General features: G+C 35.1%; 1 protein-coding gene across 1 annotated transcript in view; it reads right to left on the reverse strand.

Annotated features, from left to right (window-relative positions):
- Positions 1-27,198, reverse strand: part of LOC149798210 (ran GTPase-activating protein 1-like) — a 110,902-nt gene that overhangs the window by 13,622 nt on the left and 70,082 nt on the right. Inside the window, exons 12-14 of the mRNA XM_089963296.1 lie at positions 19,897-19,992; positions 14,644-14,688; positions 1,664-1,724 (exon numbers count right to left, since the gene is read on the reverse strand). Coding sequence (XP_089819422.1) covers positions 1,664-1,724; positions 14,644-14,688; positions 19,897-19,992 — 202 coding nt within the window. The remainder of the gene's footprint in view (positions 1-1,663; positions 1,725-14,643; positions 14,689-19,896; positions 19,993-27,198) is intronic.

A 27,198-nucleotide genomic window follows, 5' to 3' on the forward strand; every position in this document is an offset into this window, starting at 1 on the left:
ACTTTTTGTTCCAGTCTTTACATTCACCAATCACATCATGACTTTCTGTTCCAGTCTTTACATTCACCAATCATATCATGACTTTTTGTTCCAGTCTTTACATTCACCTATCATATCATGACTTTCTGTTCCAGTCTTTACATTTACCAATCATATCATGACTTTTTGTTCCAGTCTTTACATTCACCAATCATATCATGACTTTTTGTTCCAGTCTTTACATTCACCAATCATATCATGACTTTTTGTTCCAGTCTTTACATTTACCAATCATATCATGACTTTTTGTTTGTTACCTGTCCATGACTCATTCATGTCATATTTAACCAAACACTTGCTGTTACACCCATATCAATCAGGCTTTAGACAGAACCATTCCTGTGAGATTGCCATAATCTCCCTAACTGATAAATGGCTTCAAGCACTTGACCAAGGTAGAATAATAGGAACTGTATTTGTAGATTTCAGGAAAGCTTTTGACATGGTGGATCATGAAATCCTTTTGAAGAAACTGAAAATCTACCAGTGTGATGAAAGAACAATTAGATGGTTTACTTCATACTTAAATGAGAGAACATAACATGTTTACATAAATAATGTTCTGTCTGAACCTGAAACAATTAGATATGGAGTACCACAAGGCTCAATTCTAGGTCCATTACTATTCATTTTATTTATTAATGACCTACCACTTTTACTAAGAGACTCAATATCATCTACAGATCTCTATGCAGATGACACAACATTGTCAGACATCCAAAACACAAAGTATGAGCTCGAAATTTCTTTACAGAATGCACTAAACAAACTGGAAAACTGGTGCACATGTAATGGCATGGTGGTAAATACTGGTAAAACTAAAATATTACTTATCTCAACATGGCAAAGAAGGACAAATCTTGATAGTGATGAACTATGTCTGACATGGAAGGATACAAATCTGCAAATGGTCTGTCATGATAGACTACTTGGTGTTCTGGTAGATAATAACCTATCATGGACTGAACATATCAAACATACCAGTATAAAAGTCAATTCAAGTTTATGGCTTCTCAGCAGGATAAGACATTTTCTCCCTGAAAGGCACAGAAAACTATTTTATAACAGTTACATACAACCCTATTTGGACTATTGTAGTACAGTATGGGGTAATTCAAATGATAAAAACATAGCAAAGCTGGCACATCTTCAAAAAAGAGCATTTGGGCTAATATCAATCCAAAAAGAAAGCAAGGAAAGTTTAGCTGGTAGGTTAAAAATATTATCTATTAAAGACCGAATCTGTTTGAGAAAAGCCAAATTAATGTACAGGATATCTCATAATAGTGCTCCTGAATATTTACAATCACTATTCCAGTATAGGCTACCTGGTAATACTCCCCACCTGCGATCCATGTCTACCAAACAGTATAAAATTCCCAAACCAAATAAGGAGTTATTTTAAAAAAGTTTCCAATACTCTGGAACTCTGCTCTGGAATAGTATTCCTGTTGAGATTAGAAATGCCCACTCTATTTCCTTCTTCCAAACCCAATATATCCAGTGGCTTCAGAGATACAGCTTAAATAAATAAATTCCTTTGTATGAGGGCCTCAAGGTAGATTAGTTTTTAGCTAATTCTGTTACCCTCTTTAAATAAGGTCATTATTATTATTATTATTACCTGCACATTCGAAGATGATATTCTTGGTTTTATCATCAGCTGGTTGAACAATACATGAGATCTGAAAAGAACAAACCAAAATGTGATTAGGTAAACATTTCACATAGGAACTGAAATGGAAAAAAAAATACCTTTAAGACTAAGGGTATTTTTCAACTTAAAAGAAAATGTGAAGGACTGGGAAATAAAATACACAAGAGGATCAAAGGTGATCTTACAAGGTAAAATTAATTCATATTGTAAACACTCACCAACTAATATTGTCACTGCTTTCCTTTTCTGGGATGCCAAGTTTCTAGTCGAAGCTAAATATTCCCTTTTCCTATTAGTAACTGGAGGTCCAAAACTGAAAAGAAACTCGACCAGTCTGACTTCTCTGTCATAGCCAATACACAGAATAGCTTTCTCTTTTTTTACTTGGACCAAGACATTAGGATGAGAGGAGGGAATCATTGAAAAAGCAGTAGTAACACATTAACCATTACTACATGTACTGCATTGCTGAATTTACCAATAAGAAGGGAGGTTGATGACCTCAAAAAAGAAAAACTGGTATGAGATATGCACTTACCTTTATTGTAGGAACATCTCCTACTAAAGGCTGGCAGAAGGCTTGGCCACATGTGCTATCATAACTGGGTCCCACCAGTACTGTGATCAAAGAACGTTTTACAATAAGGTTGATAAGGAGGTTTCTGAAAACACCCAAAATACATGAAAGGTTCAGTCTAAGCATTAACGAGTGAGGTACTGGTCCCTGAAGCTAGGACTGGTAATATCAGAAAGATGACACTGAACCAAATGTGGAACCCCTAAAGAACTTGTGACCATTAGAAAGGGCTGCCCCTAAATGGTAGACATAGGACATTCATTATCCTATAATAATAAAAAGAAAGAGAATAAAGTCTGCAAATGCAATTAATGAGGAGCGACCAGGATCGATTCATTTCTTACTGTACCAATCACTGAAGACTCTCCACTCTGCACCACACATTCCAGCTGTGGACTGCCTTCGAGACTGGGTGTTGCAGTTGGCAACCTTGCTTAAAATAATGATGATCCATGCATGAAGATGGAGAATTTGAAAGTTAATGTGTAAGAGGGACCCTGTGTGCTGCAACTGCAGGCCCCTCCTCTGTGGTAATCTCCTGGGCTCATCTTGAAAATATTGTTGGACCATGATCACTGGGGCCACAGGAAGCTACCCAGATGAACCAAGATGTAGAGATCCTCTCTTGATGGAGAACTGGCAGAATTATTTTAAATGGTGGGAAAACTAAGTGTATACACAAGCCCAATTCAGACTGAAGGCATCTGCCATCCAAGTCCTCTGTTCTGGTGCTGGAGAGACATAAACCAATGAGTTTGTGAGCAAACAAGTCCACTAATGACCCCACCCTGGGTCATGAAAGCAACTTTGCTACTGACTGGTACAGAGAGATCATTCCACGAAGACCACATGGTCCTGTCTTGACAGGCTGTCTGCTATGATATTCTTCTGTTGATGTGAAATATTGTTTCTTCTTGAGAACACAGTCCTCAAAGAACTACTCCTTCTGGATCCAAGTGCACACACCATCCCAAATCTGATGCATCTCAGTACAGAAATGGTTGGTGTTATGGGCTGTGATTCGGTACTCTGGTCATGAACCAATTCCAATCAAGCCAGAAACTCGATTGGTGACAAATACTGGATCACAGGGGAATCCCATCTGATAGCGATCCTTAAGCAGTTTCAAGTTTGTTAGAAGCAGAAATTGGAGCGAAGGCCTGGGGCACAGGTCTGGAAGAAGGTGGTAAACCTCATTTCTCAAACATTCTTATTTCATCCTCTATCTCCTGACTCAAGAGATGGGAAGGAGCAGGGAACCATAATGGAAGAGAAGGGCCTACTGCAAGTGGTCCGTCTAGCAAAATGGAAATGACATTGTTGTCCTGGACATGCTTCTGCATTGAGACAGAAATGTCCTCTGGTGAGATATGTTAAAATGGGCTTTTGGTCATCCTGTAACTGCTTATAAGGAGCTGAAGGGTAATGATATCAATCTTGTTATCTTTCCTCCTTCGTGACCAGCCATGTTCAACATACCTTGAAACCATGGCAGAGGCATTGTGTTGTCATGGTGGGAAAAGACTCACTACCAGATACTGGGGGCCCCCAAATCCTGAATGGATTTAACAGGAATATTGACCAGGATCCAATGCAGGCAGTCAAAACTTGACTCTCCATGTCTCCATTGGGATCATAGAGAAAGGTTATGAACTGATCATGCACTGTATCTAGACTGTTGATCAAAACCCACAGTCAACAGTTTGAAGAGCACTGTTTGGCGACCAGTGGCCAGCACCCAATCAGCACTGCTCAATTGCTGGTGACAGTCTGATAAAGAAAACCTGACAGACAAAACTGTCTGGTGAATCAGACTGATACACTGCTCCTTCTTCTCTTCTGTAATAGGTAAGTGGCTTTTACTGGTCACTGGCACTTTACCTCCCATGGGAGAGGTGAAAGGATTTATACCTCATAGGTACTGACAATATCAGAACAAGCATCAGGGATCCATGGCCTTCTGGAGATCTCCAAACAATGGAAATCATTCCTGGTTCCTGCTCCACTTGAGGTGTAGACTTTTTTAACACCAGAAGTGATCTAGACCCCTCCTGCAAATGGAAGTGGTCATCCAGATGTGAAGAGGAAGAAAAGGGACATTCTTCTTCCCATAGTAAGTGCAGCTTCTCTCTGACAAGTCCCACACTTCATCTAAACTGCCAAGTTATAAACAGGACAGCCATCAGTGAATGTACATTTAATGTGCTCACATTACACACATATTACAACCAGGAACCAGAAAAGGATAGGTTATACTTACCCTGACACTGTTTCATAGAAAGGGGATTAATTACCAGATGCAGCAAGGTGTAAAACCCTTCAATTTCAGCAAAAACATGAAATAGCACACTGAATGCAAGGGCTGGGAAAAAAGACACAACACAAAAAAAAATCTGTTTGTCCAAACAAACAATTTACGACAGCAATGAACTTTGCTGAGCATCTTAATTCATGTGTTTCTGCAACATAGTCCAAGGAAAAGGGGAAGACAATATGCAATATAGTACAAGGAAAAGAGGGAAGACAATCTGCAAAGTAATCCAAGGAAAAGAGGGAAGACAATCTGCAACATTATCCAAGGAAAAAGGGGAAGACAATCTGCAACATAACCCAAGGAAAAAGGGGAAGACAATCTGCAACAAAACCCAAGGAAAAATGGGAAGACAATCTGCAACATAACCCAAGGAAAAAGGGGAAGACAATCTGCAATATAGCCCAAGGAAAAAGGGGGTAGACAATCTGATTCTAATCAGATCTCCACAGTCCTATGTGTAGATCTTAGAAAGATAAAAGTTCATGTTTTGGTGACCTTTGGAATTTCCTGTCCACTTATTCTTAGTATCCTATAAGATAAATCATGTCAGGGAAAGTTATCATTAGTAATTACATTTTTCTGAATGATCTGCATCACTTTCAGAAATGTGAAAGTTGTGATTTGAAAGGTGAACCACAAGGTCAACAGAACATGACTTCTCACTAGTTTCTATCAGATCAACACATAAGACTGGAGATCTGATTTTAATCAGATTGAAGGGGAAGATATTCTATATGTTTGCCATGACTAAGGAATCAGACTGGGATTGTGTACTTTTCCATACCAGTTACTCTGTCGAAAAGTGGATATTTAACTTAGACTGGGGATTTAGAATTATATTAAAGGAATGCAATGCAATAATAAATTCATCATGTTAAGCACAATTTTTTTTTTATATATCTGCCAAGTATGTCAACAATAAAGATGGTTACTTAAGAATTATGACAATTTTCTGATTAAGTTTTTGGTCATACACAAATGAAGACTGGTGATTCTAAGAATATTTTCTTTAGAATCACATTTATACCAAACATTTAAATCAACCTCATTCAGCTCTGTGTATACAGACCTAGCATCAATTTTAAGACCTGGTCTAATATCTTAATAACTAACTACCCCAGCGCTTGTTAATTGCAAGCTTTAATTCATTTGATTAAAACTGATACTATATCCATACATGTGATCTCTGTGTCTACTTGTGTGCACATTACTATGCATGCCTTGAAATGCATATCTGTAACATAAAATGTAGATTTGTAGAGAACTTGATATAATTCATGCTCACTCTTAGTTTAAGACTGGTCATAAAAGATGAAAGAATTGTAAAAGTTATTTTGTAAAAAAATATTTAATCAAAATTAACCACTTAAATAGGACACATAAATTACTGATTTTGACTTAATTAAAAACAATTTAAGTATTCATCCAGACTTTCATGTTTCAAATTTCAATAGCATCCAAAACAATTAATTAAAATGTAATAAAATGTGGTTTTGTTCATTTGTGGACTTTTTATATCATTGATCAATTACTCAACATAATACCTAAATGATGAGCTTACAAACTATGATCTGTTCAACATAATACCTTTACTGCATGATATAAAGCTATGATCTGTTAACCTAATATCTACAGTGTTTTAGAATCATGATCTGTTAAACATAATACCTACAGTGTGGGCACAGAATCATAACATTTTCAACGTAATATAATACCTACAGTGTGTGCATAAAATTATGATCTGTTCGACATACTACCTGCACTGTGTGCTTTAGAATTATGACCTGTTCATCATAATACCTACAGTGTGTACATGAAATTATGCTCTGTTCGACATACTACAAGCACTGTGTGCTTTAGAATTATGACCTGTTCATCATAATACCTACAGTGTGTACATGAAATTATGATCTGTTCGACATACTACCTGCACTGTGTACTTTAGAATTATGACCTGTTCATCATAATACCTACAGTGTGTGCATGAAATTATGCTCTGTTCGACATACTACCTGTACTGTGTGCTTACAAATTATGACCTGTTCATCATAATACCTACAGTGTGTACATGAAATTATGATCTGTTTGACATACTACCTGCACTGTGTGCTTTAGAATTATGACCTGTTCATCATAATACCTACAATGTGTGCATGAAATTATTATCTGTTCGACATATTACAAGCACTGTGTGCTTACAAATTATTATCTATTCAACATAATAGTTATGTTAGCACCCCATGACTCCGTTCCATCAGATGCTGGTAAAGGATTGGTGGGGTCACCCTGTTTTTCGTTTCTAAAGGTCATGCTTTGCGATTTATGTACCTCCCGTCCTCCCAATTGTGGATTTCATGTGTGATTTGTTTTCTTCATCTGTCAGGGTTGTTCTTTGTTTCGTTTCGCCATATTTTTCAAGTTGTCCCTCATGCTGGTTCTGAGATGTACTCCATTCCCACTCTGTACGTAGGTCGGTTTCCATTCTCTGGTCAATACTTGCAAACACTAGTACTTGGGATTGTTTTCTTGCCTTGAACCTTACATGCATGAAACTTAGGATCGTACTCCTTTTCTCTTTGCAAAAGTTCAGGGTGAAAGTTTTCACTCCCATCCCATTTTGTTATCGTAATTATTTTGAAGTGACTTGCCATAGTCAATAAAGTCCGGTGTGCTGCTGTTTGTGTGTGTTGTGTTGTAACTGTATGTTTTCCTGTATGTGTGTGTTGTGTTGTAACTGTATGGTTTGCTGTATAGACTGGCACTATCTAGATCATATCTTAAGAATTTTTGGTTAACTATCTAATTTTCAGTAGTGGCACAGTAGATTTGGTAAATACTCCATGGGGAGTAGTACTGTCGAACTGGATAGTTGTGTGATGGCTTTTCAGGCTGGGGTGTAATTAATCATTGTCAGTTAGTGTTCCTATGGTTGCCTGGCATTATAGGTTAGTACTGAGATTTTAGTGGGATAGTATGTATAACATTTAATATGTCATTTAGGGGTTATGCATATCTGGTTGTAATTTCTGTGGGGTTTGTGTGTGTGTGTGTGTGTGTGTGTGTGTGTGTGTGTGTGTGTGTGTGTACACAGTTTACTTTATTGTTGTGCATACTTATCTGCTTTTTGTTTGGTTCCTATAGATAGAAATGGTATGTGTGTGTGTAGGTTAGGTTATTGTCTTGTTGTTTTGGTGGGATTTATGTACAGACATGACCTGCATGGACTCTATTAAGACAGTCTCTTCCCTCGACTTTATCCAGTAGGCCATATCTGTTCAGCTGGCTGGCATATTTCGGTGGGTTGTTGTTAATTTGTGTTCTGTTTGGGTGGGGGGGAGGTATCAGTTACAGAAGCGATGACTGAGATTCCCTTGGGATAAACTCCTTAAGAGAGTTAATTCTCTAGCCCACACATCTGTTTCTGTTATGTTCCTATAGCTGTGTTTGCTAGTTGGGATGAAATAGTTGTTTTTGTAGTATGGCCAGGTTTACCGTATATGTATAGGTGGAGGGATTTGATCTGCTCAAATTAGTACATGACCCGGATGGGGGTGGGATCCATCGGGATAAATTCCTTGTAAGGGTATCTGCCCACCACCTCGTCTGTTTACTGTTTCTGTGTACTTAAGTCCGTAGTTGGTAAATAATTAATTGTGGTGGTGATATTTCTATATAATGGTAGACAGTCCTGATTTAGTTTTAGTTGGGTTGTAATCACAGGCTGGGGTGGGGGTTTCCGTTTGGGATAAACTCTATAATAGAGTCAATGCCCGCCAACCCTTCTGCTGACTGTTTTCATAGGTTGTTGGTGGGGTTTAGACAAATGTGATGATGGCATTATTTTGTAAAGGTAATTAGTCCTGTGTACATGTTGGATGGTATTCTGATGGCTTGGTTGTCTATATTTTATTGTTTCTCATTTGCACGATGTTATTTATATACTGAATTATCTCATCATATAGGTTTTTATCCTCTATGTTGTCTGTGTATAATAAGTGTTTTGTCTGAAAATTCCCTATTGTGGTTTTAATTTTCTGTTTTATGACATCCCTTTGTGTTTTTGCATGTGGACAATATAAAATTAAATGTCATTTGCTATCGTATTGTGTGTTGCATAAGATACATGGTGGTACGTCTGGGATGATTTTCCTAAAGAAGGCTTTTCTCCTGCCCACTATGCACTGTGTAGGTAGAGATAAGTTCTTGTATAAGTGTTAGTGTTCTTTATTTACCCCATTTCTCCCAGATTCGTTTCCAGTTTAGGTCTGGGTGTAGATGTTCTATTTGTGTTTTGTGTTGGTTTGTATAGAGGTTATGTAAGTATCCGTATGTTTTTTCTTCATGTAAGCTCCATATTCCTTTGTTAGTTCTGTATTCTATGATTGTGTGTTTTACTTTATATGCAATGTTTGGGGGTTTGAGTTTCTTTGCTAGTTTGTTATTTTTATACATATCTGGGAAATTATTTAAGATATAAACATGTATGTTTTTCCATGGTCTTCTGTTAAGGTTTTGTAATCTTTTATTTCTTTTAATCATGTTTGCTGTTTGCGTGATTGCAAGAATAGCCCTACTTTCTTGCTTTCCCTTTGTAATGCCTGTTTACTTAGTTTGTGTATTTTCCCATTCCATATAAACTGGTATATTATCTTCTCGAATTTCCTAATGTACTGCATTTCAAAGTCTATAACACTAAACTCATACCATATGTTACTAAAAAAAGGTTTTAGCTATGTGAGCTCTGTCGATATATTGAGCTCCACAACTGTAATTGTTTTTTTAGTTTGTTTCGTACATTTAGGTAATTTAAGTGCTTCGTATTTTTACCAGGAAAAGTGTTTTAACAAGTTTCTTTATTTTTTTCAGGTTGTAGACCTGGATGGTTTCCACACCAGTTGCCAAGTATCAAGATTTCGATTTTATCATCGATATCTGGGATCTGGATTCCTTTCCACAGTTATAGAGTGGAACCCCGCTATAATGTGATAATTGGAGTTTTAAAAAATGGATCGCATTAATATTGGGGTCGCGTTAATGCAGGGTTTTACAGATTTTACTTTTTTCGGAGAACAACTCTTAAGCAATGAGCACATATACGTGTATTTATGTCTAATGTATATGATGAATAGGGTATCAACACCGTTTACTATCGTGCTGTCGTGGCATGCAGTTCATCCATAATGCATGTAATTCCATTAAAAATTTCACACAGATTTACAATAAGCAATCATTTTGTCCAGATCATTGTCTGAATTCAACGTCTAATATACAGCATGAACAGAGTATTAACACCATTTACTTGTCGTCTGATATCATACCATCAGGGCTTGCAAATAATCCATAATACATGTAATTCCATTGCAAAATTTGCATTTATTTAAACTATTTAATAACTTTGTCACAGATCATTATGTGCATGAAAGACGAAGCATGTGTACAGTTCATTAGGTTCCAGGGTCTATGAATTGTGTCTGTACAAATTTCATACTGCTAAAATTTTCTCATATACATTTCCATGTACATTTATCCATTGCAAATTTGCAATAATTAACGATTGTACGCCTATTCATTTGAAAGACTACAGCAAGAATAATTAAAAACCAACACATGCTTTCAGCGTGCATATAACTTTTACTTCAGATTTTATGAATATTGAAAGAAACATGTGAAAACTACTATACTAATCACTGCGCAAAGTGTTGAGAATGACTTGTGTTTGTGAACTTGCTTTTCCATAACGGTAAAATATTTTTATAAAAATTACGAAATTAATAATGAGTTCATAAACAAACACCATACACAGGTAAAACCAGAGAACTAAGTGCAGTAGGCCTGCAATGGTCACAAGACATTTTTAAAAATTTTAAGCTGAACATATGTACAATTTCATACCCTTTTAATTTCCAGCTAATAAAGCAGACATTATTTACTGGTCAACTGATTGCGCCTAATAACCACCAAGCCCAGCAAACATTTTTGCAGCTTTTGTTTTTTGATGTTTATTAAATTGTGAGAATCTTATCAACCACAGCACCGTCTGCTGCTTGGTTGTGCATGCAGTTATAAAAGAAACACCTGTTGGCTATTGTTTGAACAACGATTGTATCCAGGATTAATTGAAGACAATCGCAAAGACAACTTACTGGCATTATTCATGGATCAGTAATAAGTAACATTTCCGATGTTAATTTTGGTAAAACACTTCAAAAACCTGGTGAAATTGTTAAATTTCAGAAGCTACACCACGATCATATAATATTAAAATTTATATGTGAACTCCTCCTCAAAATGATAATGAACATTTTACACACTATTTCTTGTGCTTTAGAAAATATTTTTTTCCCGGTACAAGAAAAATACACGTACATGTATTACAAATTTCAGGAACCACACCACGATCGTATTATAATCGAATTCATATGCGATCTATTCCCCAAAAAGATTTTAAAAATGTTATACACTATTTCACGTACTTGGAACAAATTTTTTTCTTCATGTGCTAATGAATATACAAAATTTCAGGAGCCACAACACAACCGCATTATATCCGAATTCACGTTATCACAGGGCACGTTATGGTGGAGTCGCACTGTAGTATTCTTGCATTAGGTGTTTATAAGAGGTTGTAACTTTTATAAAATTGGTAGTCATCCGAGTACTGTAGCATCTTTATTTCCTCTTTTAGGTTAGGAATATGGATCCCTCTGATGTTTTTATTGCTCTGTATTTTGATTCGTAGCACTCTGATGCCCATTACATAGAGTAACATGGATAAAGAGCATCCTGTCTCACCAATCTCTCTATCGGGAATATTTCTGTAATCGCACCATTAGTTTGTACTACTGCCGATATATTGTTGTATAGGATTTCTATCCACTGTTTATAAATCAGTCCAAAGTTAAAACATTTTAGGATTTCAGTTATGTAATTTTTTTTCAACCCTATTGAAAGCCTTTTCTTGATCTATGAGGATAATTGCTTCGGTGTCCTTTTGGCTCTCAATAAAGTCTAGAATGGTTTTGATTGATAAGGTGTTGTCTAGAATATTTTTGTCATCACCTCTGCATGTTTGATTTATATTGATTGTATTGTTAAGTGTAGTGTTGGTTCTACTCGCTGGTATTTTACTTAGTATTTTATAATCTGTGTTCAGTAGAGTGACTGGTCGCCAATTTGTTAATTCATCTGCATTCCCTTTGTCTTTGTAAATCAGTGTAATTTGTCCTTGTTTCAATCTTGGGGACAGCTCCTTTTGTTTTAAGATTTTCTTGAAGATCTTGCATAATAATGGTGCTAGTAGTTTTTGAAAAGTCTTATAGAATTCAGTGGTTAGGCCGTCTAGTCCTGGGGATTTATCCTTGTTAGTTGGTTAATTGCATTTGCTATTTCTTGTTCCATGATGGGTTCTTCGCAGAGGTCTGTATTCTAGTGGCTTAGTTTCGGAAAGTTTACATTTTCCATGTAATGTGTTATATTTGTTGTTGGTATTTTTTGTGACTGGTATAGATCTGCCTAAAATGTATGTATATAGTCTATTATTTCTGTTTTATGTTTTAGGACTTTTTCTCCTTCTTTTATTCCTGTGATGTTTCGTTCCGACCCTTTTCTAATCTCCTCTTTTCTATATAGAGTCCTCCCTTCTTTGTAAATGTAGTGAAATTTACCCGCTCTGAATCTATTTCCTATTTCTTTTTTTTCTTTTAGTGCTTGTAGGACACTTTGCGCCGTTTGTATACCTTCATTTGTGGATTCAGGATGGTAGATAATGTAATGACATTCCATCTCAATGTACATTTTGTTTTTTGCAATGGAGAGTGCATATGACTGGGAGATTTTTTAAATGTCCTTTTTGTGTTCCCATTCCTCTATTATATTACTGAAGTATGTCTCGTGGTCGGTCAAAATATGAGCAAATTCCTGCTGAAATGTTTCCAACTGTAGTAAGTGATTGTTTAATTTCCATTGTCCCCTTCCCCACTTGTGTGGTTTAGTTTTTTTTTATTTCCACTGAAATAGCATTATGGTCCGCTAGTTTAAAAGGTAGGATTTCAGAGCCAATTATATTTTCCTGGTTTTTGTCATTTACATATATTCTGTCTAGTCTCGAGGCTCCATCATTTGTGTAGTGATATGTAAATTGATTCCCTTTTGGGTTACTGAATTTGTATGTATCCGTTAGTGATTGTTCCTTTATCATGTTGGATAAGGTGGCGACAAGTTCCTTATCAAATTCAGACATTCGTCCCTTTCAGTCTAAGTCTGATATAGTACACTTAAAGTCACAGCTATTAACATGTGTTCGAGGTTGAATTCTCTTAGGTATTCTTGTAAGGTTTCATAGTCTCCTATGTGATTTATTTCCTGGTGCATATAAGTTAATTATGTGTATGTTATTAAAAAAAGTGTAATACCCTACCTTTTAGTGTGTCGAGTATGTTGTAGTTTTTCCATTTATTATTTTTTATGTCTTATTTAATATAAAAGCTATCCCTGATCTTGGGTTCATTAGATCTTTTTGTACTATGAGTGTAGCTTCCAGGTATTGTATTACTTGAATGTTTATGTCATGTATTTCCTGTAATAAGATAATGTGATAATTTCTTGCAAATGTTCAACATAATAACTACATGTCCTTTAAAAATTAACATCTATTCAATATATATATATATATATATATATATATATATACCGTGTGCTTACAACTTATGACTTGTTCAACAAATATCTAAACTGTGTCCTTTAAATTTATTATGTTCCAAAAATGAAAGCTCATCATAATAAACTCACATCAATGATGTCATATTTTCCTTATCACGTGTATGTACATGCTAGAAGAGTTAGCTTCCTTTAACTATATTTTTGGGTATGGCAAATAATAGACAAGGTATGCTAATTTGCCAATTGTACCTGTACCTAAGTATGGTGAATTACAGACAAGGCATGTTAATTTGCCAATTATAAGCATACACTTGATGATCATAAATAACAAATTTAAGGCATGCTAATTTTGGCAGGTGTAATTGTACCTTGAGTATGGTGTTATGAATATTTAATTTAATTTGTAAGTTAGTTTTTAATATTTTTTGTAAAAAAATTGTTATTTGCTATGGGTAATAAAACAATGTATCTAGTTGCTGACCTTGTTCCAAAATCAACAGGTTTTGGTAAACAACTTTTTAAAAAAAAAAAATTTTTAAATCTTTCTCAGAGTAAGAACCATTGGGTTGAGTCAAGGTCATACCTGAACTATGTGATATTTATCATGCACCAATTGGTAACAAACTTCTATTTTTTCCAGAAGAATGAACTTTTGACCCTCATCTGGGAATCTGTTTTGTGTCTTAATTAGTCTTGTAACTGATGTTTTGTTAAAGGTTTATCAGTTGTGCTTTGCCATCTAGCATGTGAGTTGTGTTACGTTGGGTACAGCTTGGGCTGAATGTTTATTTTCTTCATGTTATTGAATTCAAGTGATTATTTTCTTTGGAAATACAAAAGTGCTCTGACATAATTCTTGGATAAAGACATTCCATGGATTTTATACTGAATTCAAACCTGGAATAATATTTCTGTGATTCAGCAAGAGACTGTTGACACATCAGCACTTCACTGACTATAACAGATGTCACTGCCTTCAAATTTTGATCTCACTGGGACTTGAACTCAATTTCATTCAGGATGTTTTATTACTTGGACATTTTTAATTCTTAGATTATTTTTGGATTTAATTTGCAATACCGTAATTTCTTTTTTCTCATTTTTCACTTTGTATTCAAAGGAAATCAATTATTTTTTAAATTTTACAAAGCTTGTTGTCTTCACTCTTTTTTGTTACTTATTTTAAGCGTATAGACTGGTAACAATGGTAAATAACAGATAAGGCATGCTAATTTGCCAGTTGTAACCATACACTGAGTATGGTAAGTAATGATGAGGCATGCTAATTTGAGTATGGTACATAACTGATAAGGTATGCTAATTTGCCAGTAGTAAATGAACATTGAGTATTGCATATAAGAGATAAGGCAAGACAATTTGCCAACTGTAACTGCCTACCTTAACCATATTGTTCACTGTTTTCTCCACATCTTTCAGGTCATCCTGAAACAAATTGAAAATTAGTAGAAAAAGTTAAGGACTTTTTTCTCTACATAAAATGAAATATATGCAATGTCCCTTTTTCAATCTATTTTGATATAACAATAAACTATACTTTTATTTTGGCAAGCAATAATTCAAGCCATATGAGGAAGATCTAAACCTAAAGACAGTAAACAATCCAAATTTGCTTTCCTATCCTGTAATTTCAAAATCAATTTAAACTTAAAATGAAATAGACAAACCTAGGAGAAACAAGTGCAGCAACAGACGTGTGTAGACCAACATTTTACTTGTATATGAACTGAGTGTTTGAACTGAGTGTTTTTCCATACAGTGGAGCAATATATGCAGACAACAACAATGCTGTGATTCATACAAATGCATTACATAGGGGTATGTGTATGGTCTTTACCTGTGTATTACAAGTGCTTGTGCATAGCATGCAATATTTAATTCTAATATGAATAATGCAAATATATTTCATGTCATGAATTTATGAGGTAAAATTTCATTTTTCCAGTTCCAGTTCATCAATGCCTAACAGGCTAGAGGCAGCTTCTCTAAATTTATTGTAAATTTCAATAGTAAATTCACTCTGTGATCTAACTGTTGTACTTATTAAGTCCACCATGTTTTGCTCTTCATTTTGTACGTGTTTTTTCCATTCACCTGTTTTGGATGCATGAACTGATTTTTTTTTTTCTCAGCAAGCTCATTCTAGTCAACAGCCAACCATACTGTAGAGCCTGTCACTAGTGTTCAGAGCTATAGTCAAGACTTACTGTGCACCATGGACATCTACTTGGCACCTAGGTCAGCACTATTCTCAAAACTTAAGATTCTGGATCATACTCATTTTTTTCATCAATGAAATACACCTGACCAAGCAAAAATAACTGTCCTTTTCAATCAGGATGCTGGAAACAGACTTGTCATAAAATCAGTTATTCCCCCTTCACCTCCATTATTGCCCAGACTGCCATTCAACATTGCTTTCAACACCTCAAACTCATGTTAACATCAAGAGCTTATTACAAGTACTTCTTTTACCATCTTCTAAGTCTCTGAAACTACTATATATTGCATTATTTAATGCCCAATCAGTTGGAACATGTGAATAACGAACAGAAATCTCCAATTTTATCACTGAATATAATATTGGGATCTTATGTTTGAGTAAGACGTGGCTTAAAAACATTGGGAGACGAGGAAAAATGTTCTGATTTGACACCCAATAGCTACATGATCAAATCATTTCCTTGTAGGTATTGCTGTCGTTGCTAAGAACACCATTTTCTCTGGTTGTATGCTCACATCCAGCTTCAATTTCAAACATACATCTTTTGAACTCAAACAACTCTAAAACTGCAGAAAGGGTTAGTCCATTTCTTTTGCCTCTATTGTCCATCTCCTAGTTGAAAAACAAGAGTAAATGATTCTCTGTTTTTAGAACAATTCCCAGCTCTTTTTAATTTTGAAATTCCACCAAAGCAGCTTAATGATTCAAGGAGATTTAAACTTTCATTTCAACTGCCCTACAAACCCACACATGTCAAAACTCTTAGACTATATTCAGTAACATTTTGAACATATCACAGTCTGTTAGCATACCAACCCACACATGTGGCCACATATTAGAATGGATTGTGAATAGACAAAATTATATTTTGTGATCCACTACGGTCTTCCATGAACATGCATCAGACCACCTAAACATCATATGCCACCTTGATTTGTCTGTCCCTGACCCACCACCAGTTAACACTTCCAAACGCAATTTGAACTTGATTAACATAACTCAACTTACCAATGACATCAGTTCATACCTAAGAATTGTATTTAAACTCCACCTTTGCCAGCATTCAGTGTTTGATAAGCATGCCCCTACAACCTTAAGAAGCATGCCCCTACAACCTTGAGTCAAGTCTCAGTGAAGAAATGTACTCCATGGTAGAGCAGCATAAACAAGAAGTTGCCTAATGCCCAGATGGAATGCTGCAACGTCGAGAGACAGTGGCTACAATCTGGTCTGACAGCGCATTAGCATATTTATAAAGCTGACAAAAGGAACATTACCGACATAGTTCATGCAGTAAAATCCACCTACTTGAGTACAAAACTCAGTCTTAGTTGCAAACACCTATTCTGCATCACGAACAAATTAATTCTGAGGAACAAATCCCCACCACTTCCAGCCACAGCCTCCCCCGACAGTCTACCAGATTAGTTTGCTAATTTCTTCCATAACAAAAAGAAAACTGTCATAGATCAATTTCACAGCATCATACAACCTGACCCATCCTCACCTTACAGCAATGATACGAATTTCAGCAACTCCCATTCACAACATTTCAGCCCATTTCTATGGATTTTCTACGAATAGTCCTAAAGAAGTATGTCCCCAAGTCATGTAAACTTAATCTGGTTCCTACATCACTGCTATTTCAGTGTCTGAATGCTATACTGTCTGATCCGACTGATGTCATAAAATACCTCATTTTCTACTGGTGTCTTTCTATTCCTTTTTAAAACTACTACTGTAAAGCCCCCTTTTGGAAAAGCCAACCCTTGATCATCATGATTTGGCAAGCTATTGCCCTGTCTCTAACCTCTCATGTCAAAAATCTTAGAAAAGGTTGTTCTGTCTCTAACTGTATCCAACTTAAATTTACATAATCTCTTCAGTAATTTCCTGTCAGCTTCTCACCTCTGTCACAGCACTGAAACCACTCTTCCGAAAGTTGATAATAACCTTCCCTCTACTTTAGAGGATTATAAGATTTCAGTGCTCATACTCCTTGATTTATCTGCAGACTCTGATACAACTGACCATGAACTCTTACTTCACCATCTGCAGCATGTTTTAGTCATCTACAGTACTGCTTTTGGATCAATTCAAACCTTTAACAAATTGGTTCAGTAAATGGTGAACATTCCAGCTGAGATAATATTTGTTATGGTGTCTGACAGGGTTCTGTTCTAGGATCAATTCTCTTCATTTTATACATAGAGTTGTAAATTGTCATCCTGTGTCCCACAACAACACTCATATGTAGAAATATAGCTCCTCAAACAAAGTTTCCAAAGCATAGAGAAGTTCATATGTGATGCAAAGTCATGGATGAGGTGTAATAATCTACAAATGAATGATGATAAAACAGAAGCCACACTTCTTGCATTTCTCAAGCTTAATGTTTACCAGAATCAATTAATATCACTGACACTCCTATTAAATTTAAAGTCACTTAGAAATCTTGGTGTCACCTTTGATACTTTCTCTCTCACTGCACCAGCATGTCCTGAACACTTGTAGAGAGAGCAACATACTTGGAGCTGAGATGCATCGACACTATTCGCAATCTTCTCACAGTTGATGCCACAAAAACCCTTGTGTTCATTAGTACTCTCAAGACTTGACTATAATCCAAAATACCTCTCTGTTCTCACCACTTCTGCTAAGAGCTTGCACTCATCATCTGACACATGTATACTTTTTATTCCCATGGTAAAAACTTTTTCTATGGACAACATTCATTTGCATATCGAGACCCAGTTAATGTAATGAACTCCGTCTGGATCTCAGGCACCATGAGACCATGTTCACATGCATCCACCAGCAAGAATAAATTTGACTTTCATCCATTTGTCATTATTTTTAGATTGAAACTGTATTTTAAGCTCATTTTGTGTTTTGAGGTTATTTTTGTAAACCCATTTATATCTTTCATTTGTTATTTTGTATAATAATTCATTTGTTTTTATAGTGTTTGTGAGAGATTTCATTTATCTTATGTTGTCTGAATGCAAACTGTTCTATGCCCTGTGTGTTAACTTGGTTTTGAAGGCATTTAGTTATTTTTAAAAAATTAAGTGCCTTATTAGATTATCATTATTATCATCATTATTACAAATACTGGGGGGGCCCCCGCGGCCGAGTGGTCTAAAGCGCTCTCCGTTATGGATCACTGCCATCTCACCTCTGTCTGCGTAGGTTCAAGTCTCAGATTCAGCCAATGTGGGTATGTGAGAAAGCTTGCCAGTAGCTTCTCGAGGGTCGGTGGTTCTTTCCGGTGTTTCTCCCGGGTTTTTCCTCCACCATTAATACTGGCCGCCATGTATAGCCTATTGTGTGCTGAAAAATGGTGTTAAACCCTACAACAACAACCACAACAACAAATACTGGGGGGGGGAGGTGGCCTGAGTGGCTGAGTGGTCTAAAGCGCTCTTCGTTATGGATCACTGCCATCTCACCTCTGTCTCCATGGGTTTGACTCTCGGATTCGGCCAATGTGGGTATGTGAGAAAGCTTGCCAGTAGCTTCTTGTGGGTCAGTGGTTCTTTCTGGGGTTTTCCTGGGTTCTTCCTCCACCATTAATACTGGCCGCCATGTATAGCCTATTGTGTGCTGAAAAATGGCGTTAAACCCTACAACAATAGCAACAATTACTGGGGCCCCCCGAGTGGCTGAGTGGTCTAAAGTGCTCAGCATTATGGATCACTGCCATCTCACCTCTGTCTGCGTGGGTTCGAATCTTGGGTACAACCAGTGTGGGTATGTGAGAAAGCTTACCAGTAGCTTCTCATGGGTCAGTGGTTCTTTCCGGGGTTTTCCTAGGTTCTTCCTCCACCATTAATACCGGCCGCCATGTATAGCCTATCTTGTGCTCAAAAATGGCATTAAACCCTACAACAACAACATTAAAATTACTCTTCTCTGCCTTTCTGTTTTATTGTTGTAAATTGTGCAACCTTGGCTTAAGGACTTGTATGGATTAAATCACAAGAGAAAACAGAAATGAAGGTCTGTCAGTGGGACCACCATGCTGAAGCACTTGTATGGATTAAATCACAAGAGAAAACAGAAACGAAGGTCTGTCAGTGGGACCACCATGCTTAAGATTTGCATTAATGTTTGTACTGTGAGTGGGTGCTTTGCACCAACTCAAGCTGTGCTTGCTAAAAGTATGCCATAATGAATGATAAAACTTGAACACTAATTGAAAAAAAACCACAGAACAATATATAAAGACTGAAATGGATACATCACACTTAATGTAAATAGCTTGTTCTTGACCGTATTCAACTATACCAGTCAACTGAAAAGAAGCTGTATCTGAATAAAACTAAGTCAAAATGACTAACAAGGTTTATCACATGACCAAAGTAAATGTATCAGTCAATACTGGTACTTATACTAGTTAAACTCACTCCAAGTTCTGTTTTCAGTTTTGAAGCAAGTCCTTTCCCAAGCTGGTGTAACTTTGATGGAGATGGAAAAGACAGGAAATCTCTTACAGATGAATCCTGAAAAGATAAATCTCTTCATTTTACCACTGATAAAAGACAGGAAATGTACAATATAGGAATCTGGCTTTGGATAAGGTCCTATTCCAACCTAACAGGTTGCATGCTTGGCATGAAAAATAAAGCAAAATAACGCAAATCATCTCATAATGACATCTGACCACCCCTAGCTTCAATAATAGGCATGCCATTAATTTTTACTTGTGTAAAACAGCATGTAAGCATATGTATGTATATATGCATGCATTAGCATGTGTTTGTGCATGCATGTGTGTTTGTGTGTGTGTGTGTCTGTCTGTCTGTAAGTGTGTACGTATGTATGTATGTATGTATGTATGTATGTAATGTATGTATGTATGTATGTATGTATGTATGTATGTATGTATGTATGTATGTATGTATGTATGTATGTATGTATGTAAGTAAACTGGTAAAAGTTAGGTTCCAAAATTGTAATGATACAAATTGCATATACAAATGTTTTAAAGGTAAACCCTCCCAAATAAATGTGAACATCTGTTCCAAGAAGACAAAAGATAAACGGTCAAAATATTAAAATTCTTAAAAATGTACATAAAATATATGACATGTGTTAACAATTAACTAATGTCCACAAAGAATAAAAATAAATTTCATTTTTAACAAATCAGATTTTCTATGTTGGTACATTATCAAAACGCTTAAATATTTAGAGTTCACATCAGACGATTGTTTCTCAGGATGGAAATTGATACTTGATACATTCGACAGATACCTGTTAAACTGTCAGTAAATACTGGCAATATATTTACTCTGCTTGATAATCATCTTCTGGATGTAAGCATGTCTCTTTTCTCGGACATTAAAGCACTCAATTATAAAATCTGACAAAGAAATCTCATTGCAAAAATCAACTTTAAAAAACAGCTGCCTGATTCAGTTTAAAATGTTTGACAATTCTGTCATTCGCAGAAGATTCTCATTCCAATTTTTAAAATTTGCAACAGGCTAAAAAAAAAACTTCGTTCTAAAACTACAAAAAATTATATTGATCAATGCTTATCAGTACAATGTCAAGAAAGTCAAGAAAGTCTTTAAAAAAAGAAGCTTGTTTCCTTATTTACAAAGAAAAATAGTGGCACCCATCAGTGAACTGAATAGTGTTTTAGCTTTGTTGTTTATCACCTTGTCTGATAAATTATCTTCTCTTCAAAGATCTGAAAATATGTAAATTGGTGAATCTCAAAATATAAATTTACAGTTTCTTAATATTCCTGCAAAATAACACCAAATATAAATCATAAAATTAAAAAACGATTTCACATTTGTCACTGTGGCAGCCATAACAGATGTAAGATAGCAGCATTTTTTATTCAGGATGAACTAAACATGATAAGAAATGATTTATTGAAAATCATGACAATATATCGATCCATCTTGGAACTGTTTTCATTAGTCCAAGAAGATATTATAAGAACTCTTTTGGTGAAACTGCATGTTGATATGAACATCCATCAAAGAGATTTTTAAGATGACCACATATCCAAATAACTTTCCATTTAGGGGCATCAATAAAAAAAAATGTTCAAAATGGCTGCCATATTGAACATTAGATCATCACCATTGTTATTCAGGACATACTAGAAATCATAAGGTCTTTTTGTGAAAACCACATGTTGATATGACCATCCATTCAGAAGTAGCAATAACAAGATTTATAACATGGTCCCGATAGCCATAATGGATGTTTGAGCAGAATAATTTTCGATAATTTGAACCAACATAATAAATCAACTAGTGGAAACTCCATGTTGAATAACTTTCATTCTTGGAGTAGTAGGAATAACAAGATTTTCAAGATGGCTGTGATGCCTGCCCTCTTGGAGTTCTTTTCAGCATTATTTTCATTTAGGACCAATTAGATATCATAACAAGTGTTGGTGAAAACCCAATTTTGATATGAGAACCCAAGATTTTCAAGATGCCCACTATGGTTGCCATATTTGATGCCTACTCAGACCATGGGATGAAACAAGTTTCATGACCTCCAAGTAAATTAGAAGGCACAGTGAAAAGAAGAAGAAGAGACAGGCAATGGATGAAGCTATGAACTTCAAACAGTAAACCTAGCATATGGTTCCTAGCAGCATGTATGCAAAGCATGGCTGCAAGATTTCACAGAAATCAGGTCAATCATACAAAAGCGGAAGGCTTCTTAATAAACTGCAAATTTCTGATTGCAATTGCATTGCTATATTATGTGATTTGGATTTTTAAACTGTAGCTTTAACAATTTTTCAGTCATATTGCTACAATGTCTGCAGTGTGGCAGTTTATAGTGATGTCTAGACATGTAGCATGATGTCCCACCCAGTCACATTATTCTGACACCAGGCCAACAAGTCCTAACACTAACCTCTTGATGTTGTGTATTAACCAAGGCAGCTGCAAGTACCATTTTTATAAGTCTTTGGTATGACTTGGCTGGGGTTCCAACCCATGACCGAGGCGGATGCTCTAACCACTTAGGCCACCAGATTGGTCTCATTGCTATATTGTAATATTTATTTAAAAGATCCATCAAGTGCTATGACTAGGAACAAAAGAAACACATTTTGCCAGACAGTGCTTGTAAACAAGGGCCTATAAAATCTGAAAATGGAAAAGTAAAACTTATAGTACACGATTTTATCAAGAAAATGGAGTATTAATTGTTGGGTGGAAAAAGAGGCTGATAAAAGACATATTGTCTGAAATATTTAAAAAATTTGCACATTTTATCTTGAAAATAAACTGAGTCATCTTGGATTACAGCTGCCTTGGAAAAGCAAAATGAAATTTGCACTAGGAATGAGCATCACTTCATCAAGGGAAACAACTATGAAAAAATAAAGATGGATTTAAAAATTGAATAAAGTCAAGTTCATAAGGTGAATATTTTATTTGGTCAAGTGTTTATTAATGACAGACAATGCTTGATGTGGAGTTTAAAAATTCAAAAGTGTGCTACTATGAATCTCATAAAACATCCATGAGAGCATCTACTGATGTAAATGTTAGTGGTTTATTCATATCCAGTGTAAATTGTTACTGGTTTATTCATATCCAGTGTAAATTGTTACTGGTTTATTCATATACACTGTAAATTGTTACTGGTTTATTCATATACACTGTAAATTGTTACTGGTTTATTCATATACACTTTAAAATGTTACTGGTTTATTCATATACACTGTAAAATGTTGCTGGTTTATTCAAATACACTGTAAAATGTTGCTGGTTTATTCATACATAACAAAGTTCTATAAATATTTAATAAAAATAAAATATAAAGTATGAGATGTGGAACAGAGAAATAAGGAAGAGGCTGATGCAGCTTGTTAGTGCTCACATGTGTGGATTGGTTTTTCAAGAAAAATACAACTGCAAAAAGTCAAATATTTATGGTTACATTTTGAATGTTTTAAAGGCATGTAACTCGTATCTGACCAGGTAAATCTGACATCTCACCAATAACAACCACCATAAGGACTTTCATCAGTCAGTTCAAACACATCAGCTAAAGTAACAGTTTCACAACGAGAATAAAACAATACAAAAATTCAAACACAAAAAAGGTAAAGTATTCTGCATTAGTTTTCAAACAAATAGCCAACTCCAGATGTAACAAACGGACTCACAAAATTGTGTTTATCACTCTGGAAATTTTATTTTTGAATTGGTCCATACAAAAAAACGTTTGTTTGGATTGCCCACTACCACTCGCATATTGTTTAAAAAAAAATAAAAATATGGAGGGCTTGGAGGGTCCTGATAATATTGCACAAAAAACAGGATCAAAGGATGAAGATAAATGTCAAAATATTAATAAATTGTATTCCTTGTTTATGATCACAAGCAAATACCAATATCCCCTGCAATATTTGACTGCAAGAACAAACTTAAAGACCTAATAATGTTTCCAACCTTATTCTCAGCATGTTTTTTTAAAATAATGTTTTCTAATTTTATGGTGTTTGTTATTTTAATCATATCATTATGTTTTTTATCTTATAGGTTTGTCTAATGTTGTAAAGCGCTTAGAGCTTCTGAAGATAAGGTGCTATACAAAGTCCTCTATATTATTTTCATTATTATTATTATCCCCATAATACATGTAATCTGGAAAATCTTTTTTTTTTAAAGTATTTTCTTCTCTTCATCTCTCAAAAGAAAACTGATTAACAACTTTGAGATAAAATATTTAAGCATTACCGATTATGGACATTTTCTATTGAAATGATGTATTAGGTAATCTCAGAAACTTTCAAACAAATCCAGAGTGGTAACCATTCTCATTTGAGTTATGCCCTTTTACATAATTTGATTTACATTTTTAAGATCCAAAGACCAACTAAGACCAACCAGAAGAGTGCCTATTAATAGAAACACAAACTATTCATAAGAGAGCAGAGTGAACAACATCCATAACCTTGGATGGATCCCTCCAAGCCAAATATAGTGTCTTCCAAAACCCCATCCATACCTCTAAGGCCAAGAAAAAGAATGTGTATGTTTCCTATTACACTGTTTTTAAAATTAGAGTAGACATGGTGGGTTTATTTAATATAAAAAAAACTATATTGTTTAATGTGACATTTTGTGATTTTTTTACCATGGGGGAAACAAGTCCTAGGGTCAACAATGAGAAAAAGGGTTTGTTGGCCAACTGGAACCATGCATTTATTTTTTTGTTTGGCCTAAGATGATGGATGATACCAACAAGAATAGAAGAACTAAAACAAATAGAACATACAATATATGTTCCACACTTTTTAAATAAAAAATTTTAAGATCATTTCCAAATTTTGTCCTGAGTGTAAAATTGATACCCTTAATAATGGAATTTAAAAAAAACAACATTTTGGTTCAGAAAACATGCAGTTTTGAAATCAAAAGCTGTTTATATTTTGATACTCTCCCATAACATCTAGAAATAACTAATCACATTCATAAAAGTTCATTTAAATCATTTTAATTTACTGAATTAAAACATTAACTATACTCTCCTTAATTTGGCATAATGGCATAATGGTATGAAGAAAGTATTTAAGGCAAGGGTTATTTTAAACTTTGACATAAAAGGATATGATCCCCAAACTTTTTATTGTTGGAATCATCCCTAAAATATTTAGCAAGGTCTTGGAGTATATTTCATCACAAAAACAAGTGGGGGTGGAGGGGTGGTGGCAATGATTTACTATTGACTACTTAACACTATGTTCCCTGTACAAACTGCCAAGTACACGTAATAAGCAAATATTTATCACAATACATATCAAAAGAGGAACTGCAGAAGCTTTACTATTTTTATCTGTAATTACGCTTGCCACAATCACAATCACACATTGCTGCCATGTTGACACATTGTGGCTGTAGACTGGTCATCATAGTTTCGACATTAAGGTTTTTTTCCAGTCAGGAATAAACCTATTTTTTTCTCCCAAGCCCACCCCACCCAACCCACTCTGATTTGCCAGTAGCATGCGAACCTAGTGTATTCCTTCACCTGGAGTAAAGCATTTTCAAAAATCTAATCAAATGAATTTAAATCAATTTTGTGGCAAGTAATGCATCAAATTAGTCTGGAATTTATCCTGTGTACTTAAGTGTGAGTGCACAATACCTGTAAGAGCTTTATCAAACCCAATGGAAAACTTGTACTTTCAACAGAACTGCCTTTTCACTACTGAGAAACACTAATCAACTCTGAATCAGTATTGGCAAGTGATTCGAAAACCCACCCAATCATCAAAACTTTTCACTTGCCATTTCAAGTTGGGCAAGTCACTTTTCAACCCTGATAATGGGACCTTCTGCATAAAAATACCATGTTTCAAAGGTCCCTTTTTATACATCTTAAAAACAATCCACATTTGTCTTTCTGTGCATCATGCCTGCCAAACAATAGGTCATGGATTTGAAACTCAGTGACATCCCAATATTTACAAATAACTTTTTTGGCATTTTTATGTTCAAACTTTCTTTTTAATTTTGCTAGTCCCATTTTTCAAAAATACTTTTTTTTGAAATTTTCTTTTTGAAACTTTCATTTATCACTCCTGTCCTTGGATGGGCAATAGCTAGAAAATCAATACAAATGCACCTGTATAGCAAGATCAACCGTTAATCAGAACACTTCAGGTCCAATGAGTGGTTGTTATGCACAGGTTGGAAAGTATTTCAAACAAAAAAATGTATGAATATAATCACTTGTAAACTTACAACCATTATTGAATGCTTCAACTAAGTTATGTTTGACAAGATTTTGTGACTTTTCAAGGTTATTTTCTCAACAGTCAGAAAAACTACTACCAATTAAATGGACTGCAAATGGAATCATGCATCTAACATACTTACTACTGAACACTAAATAGCAAATAACCAATGTACTCACACACCCTGTTTTAAACAAAAACAACATATACTGTTGTCAGCAACTTGTAATGGCTTTTGTTGTCCTTAAAAAAAAATTAAGAGGCAAATCTTAATATCAAATTTTATAAAGCACTTTATTTGCTGGCATAGTGTCAATTGAGAAAAGCAGCCTGATCAACACAATTATATTACGTAACCTGCCATAGCAGATATAACCATATAGCTGACACCTATTCATAATGGATATTATTTGGATCTCCAACGAAAATCCTTCTATAGTTGTCCTTTATACAACTTGTTTTGACAATTAACCAATCAGAAGATGATGTCAGATGACCATTGTCCACTAACGCATGTTACATGAAACGTTTACTTCACACACATGATTCAATTTTGCTTCAGCCAGATATAGAACAGCAGTTACAGTGATGGGCACCATGTTGATGTTGGACACCATGCTGACGTGCACCATCCTGTTTTGCACCATGCAGATGATAGGCACCATGCTGATGGAAACAAATTATATCATGCTGACCTTCTGAGATTAAGATAAGCACAACTGCACTTAAATTTTTTAAATTTTAATTTTAAAACTATTGTTGAAGACCAGGATTAAAGGTTCTAGGGCATATTAATGCATTAACATTTTCAATACAATTTTTGCTCAATACCAATTTTATTACACATTTCATTTTGAAGTTTCACTGCTAATAGGTTCTGACATTTTCTGTGCTGGATTTCGATTCTTATTGAATGTAAAAAATAAAGTAAATTTGTTAAGAAAAAATCCATCATCCCTATGAACTTCTA

Source organism: Sinohyriopsis cumingii, chromosome 6 (genome assembly GCF_028554795.1).
Source record: "Sinohyriopsis cumingii isolate HCF-2022 chromosome 6, ASM2855479v2, whole genome shotgun sequence".
In the NCBI taxonomy this organism is placed as follows: Eukaryota; Metazoa; Mollusca; class Bivalvia; order Unionida; family Unionidae; genus Sinohyriopsis; species Sinohyriopsis cumingii.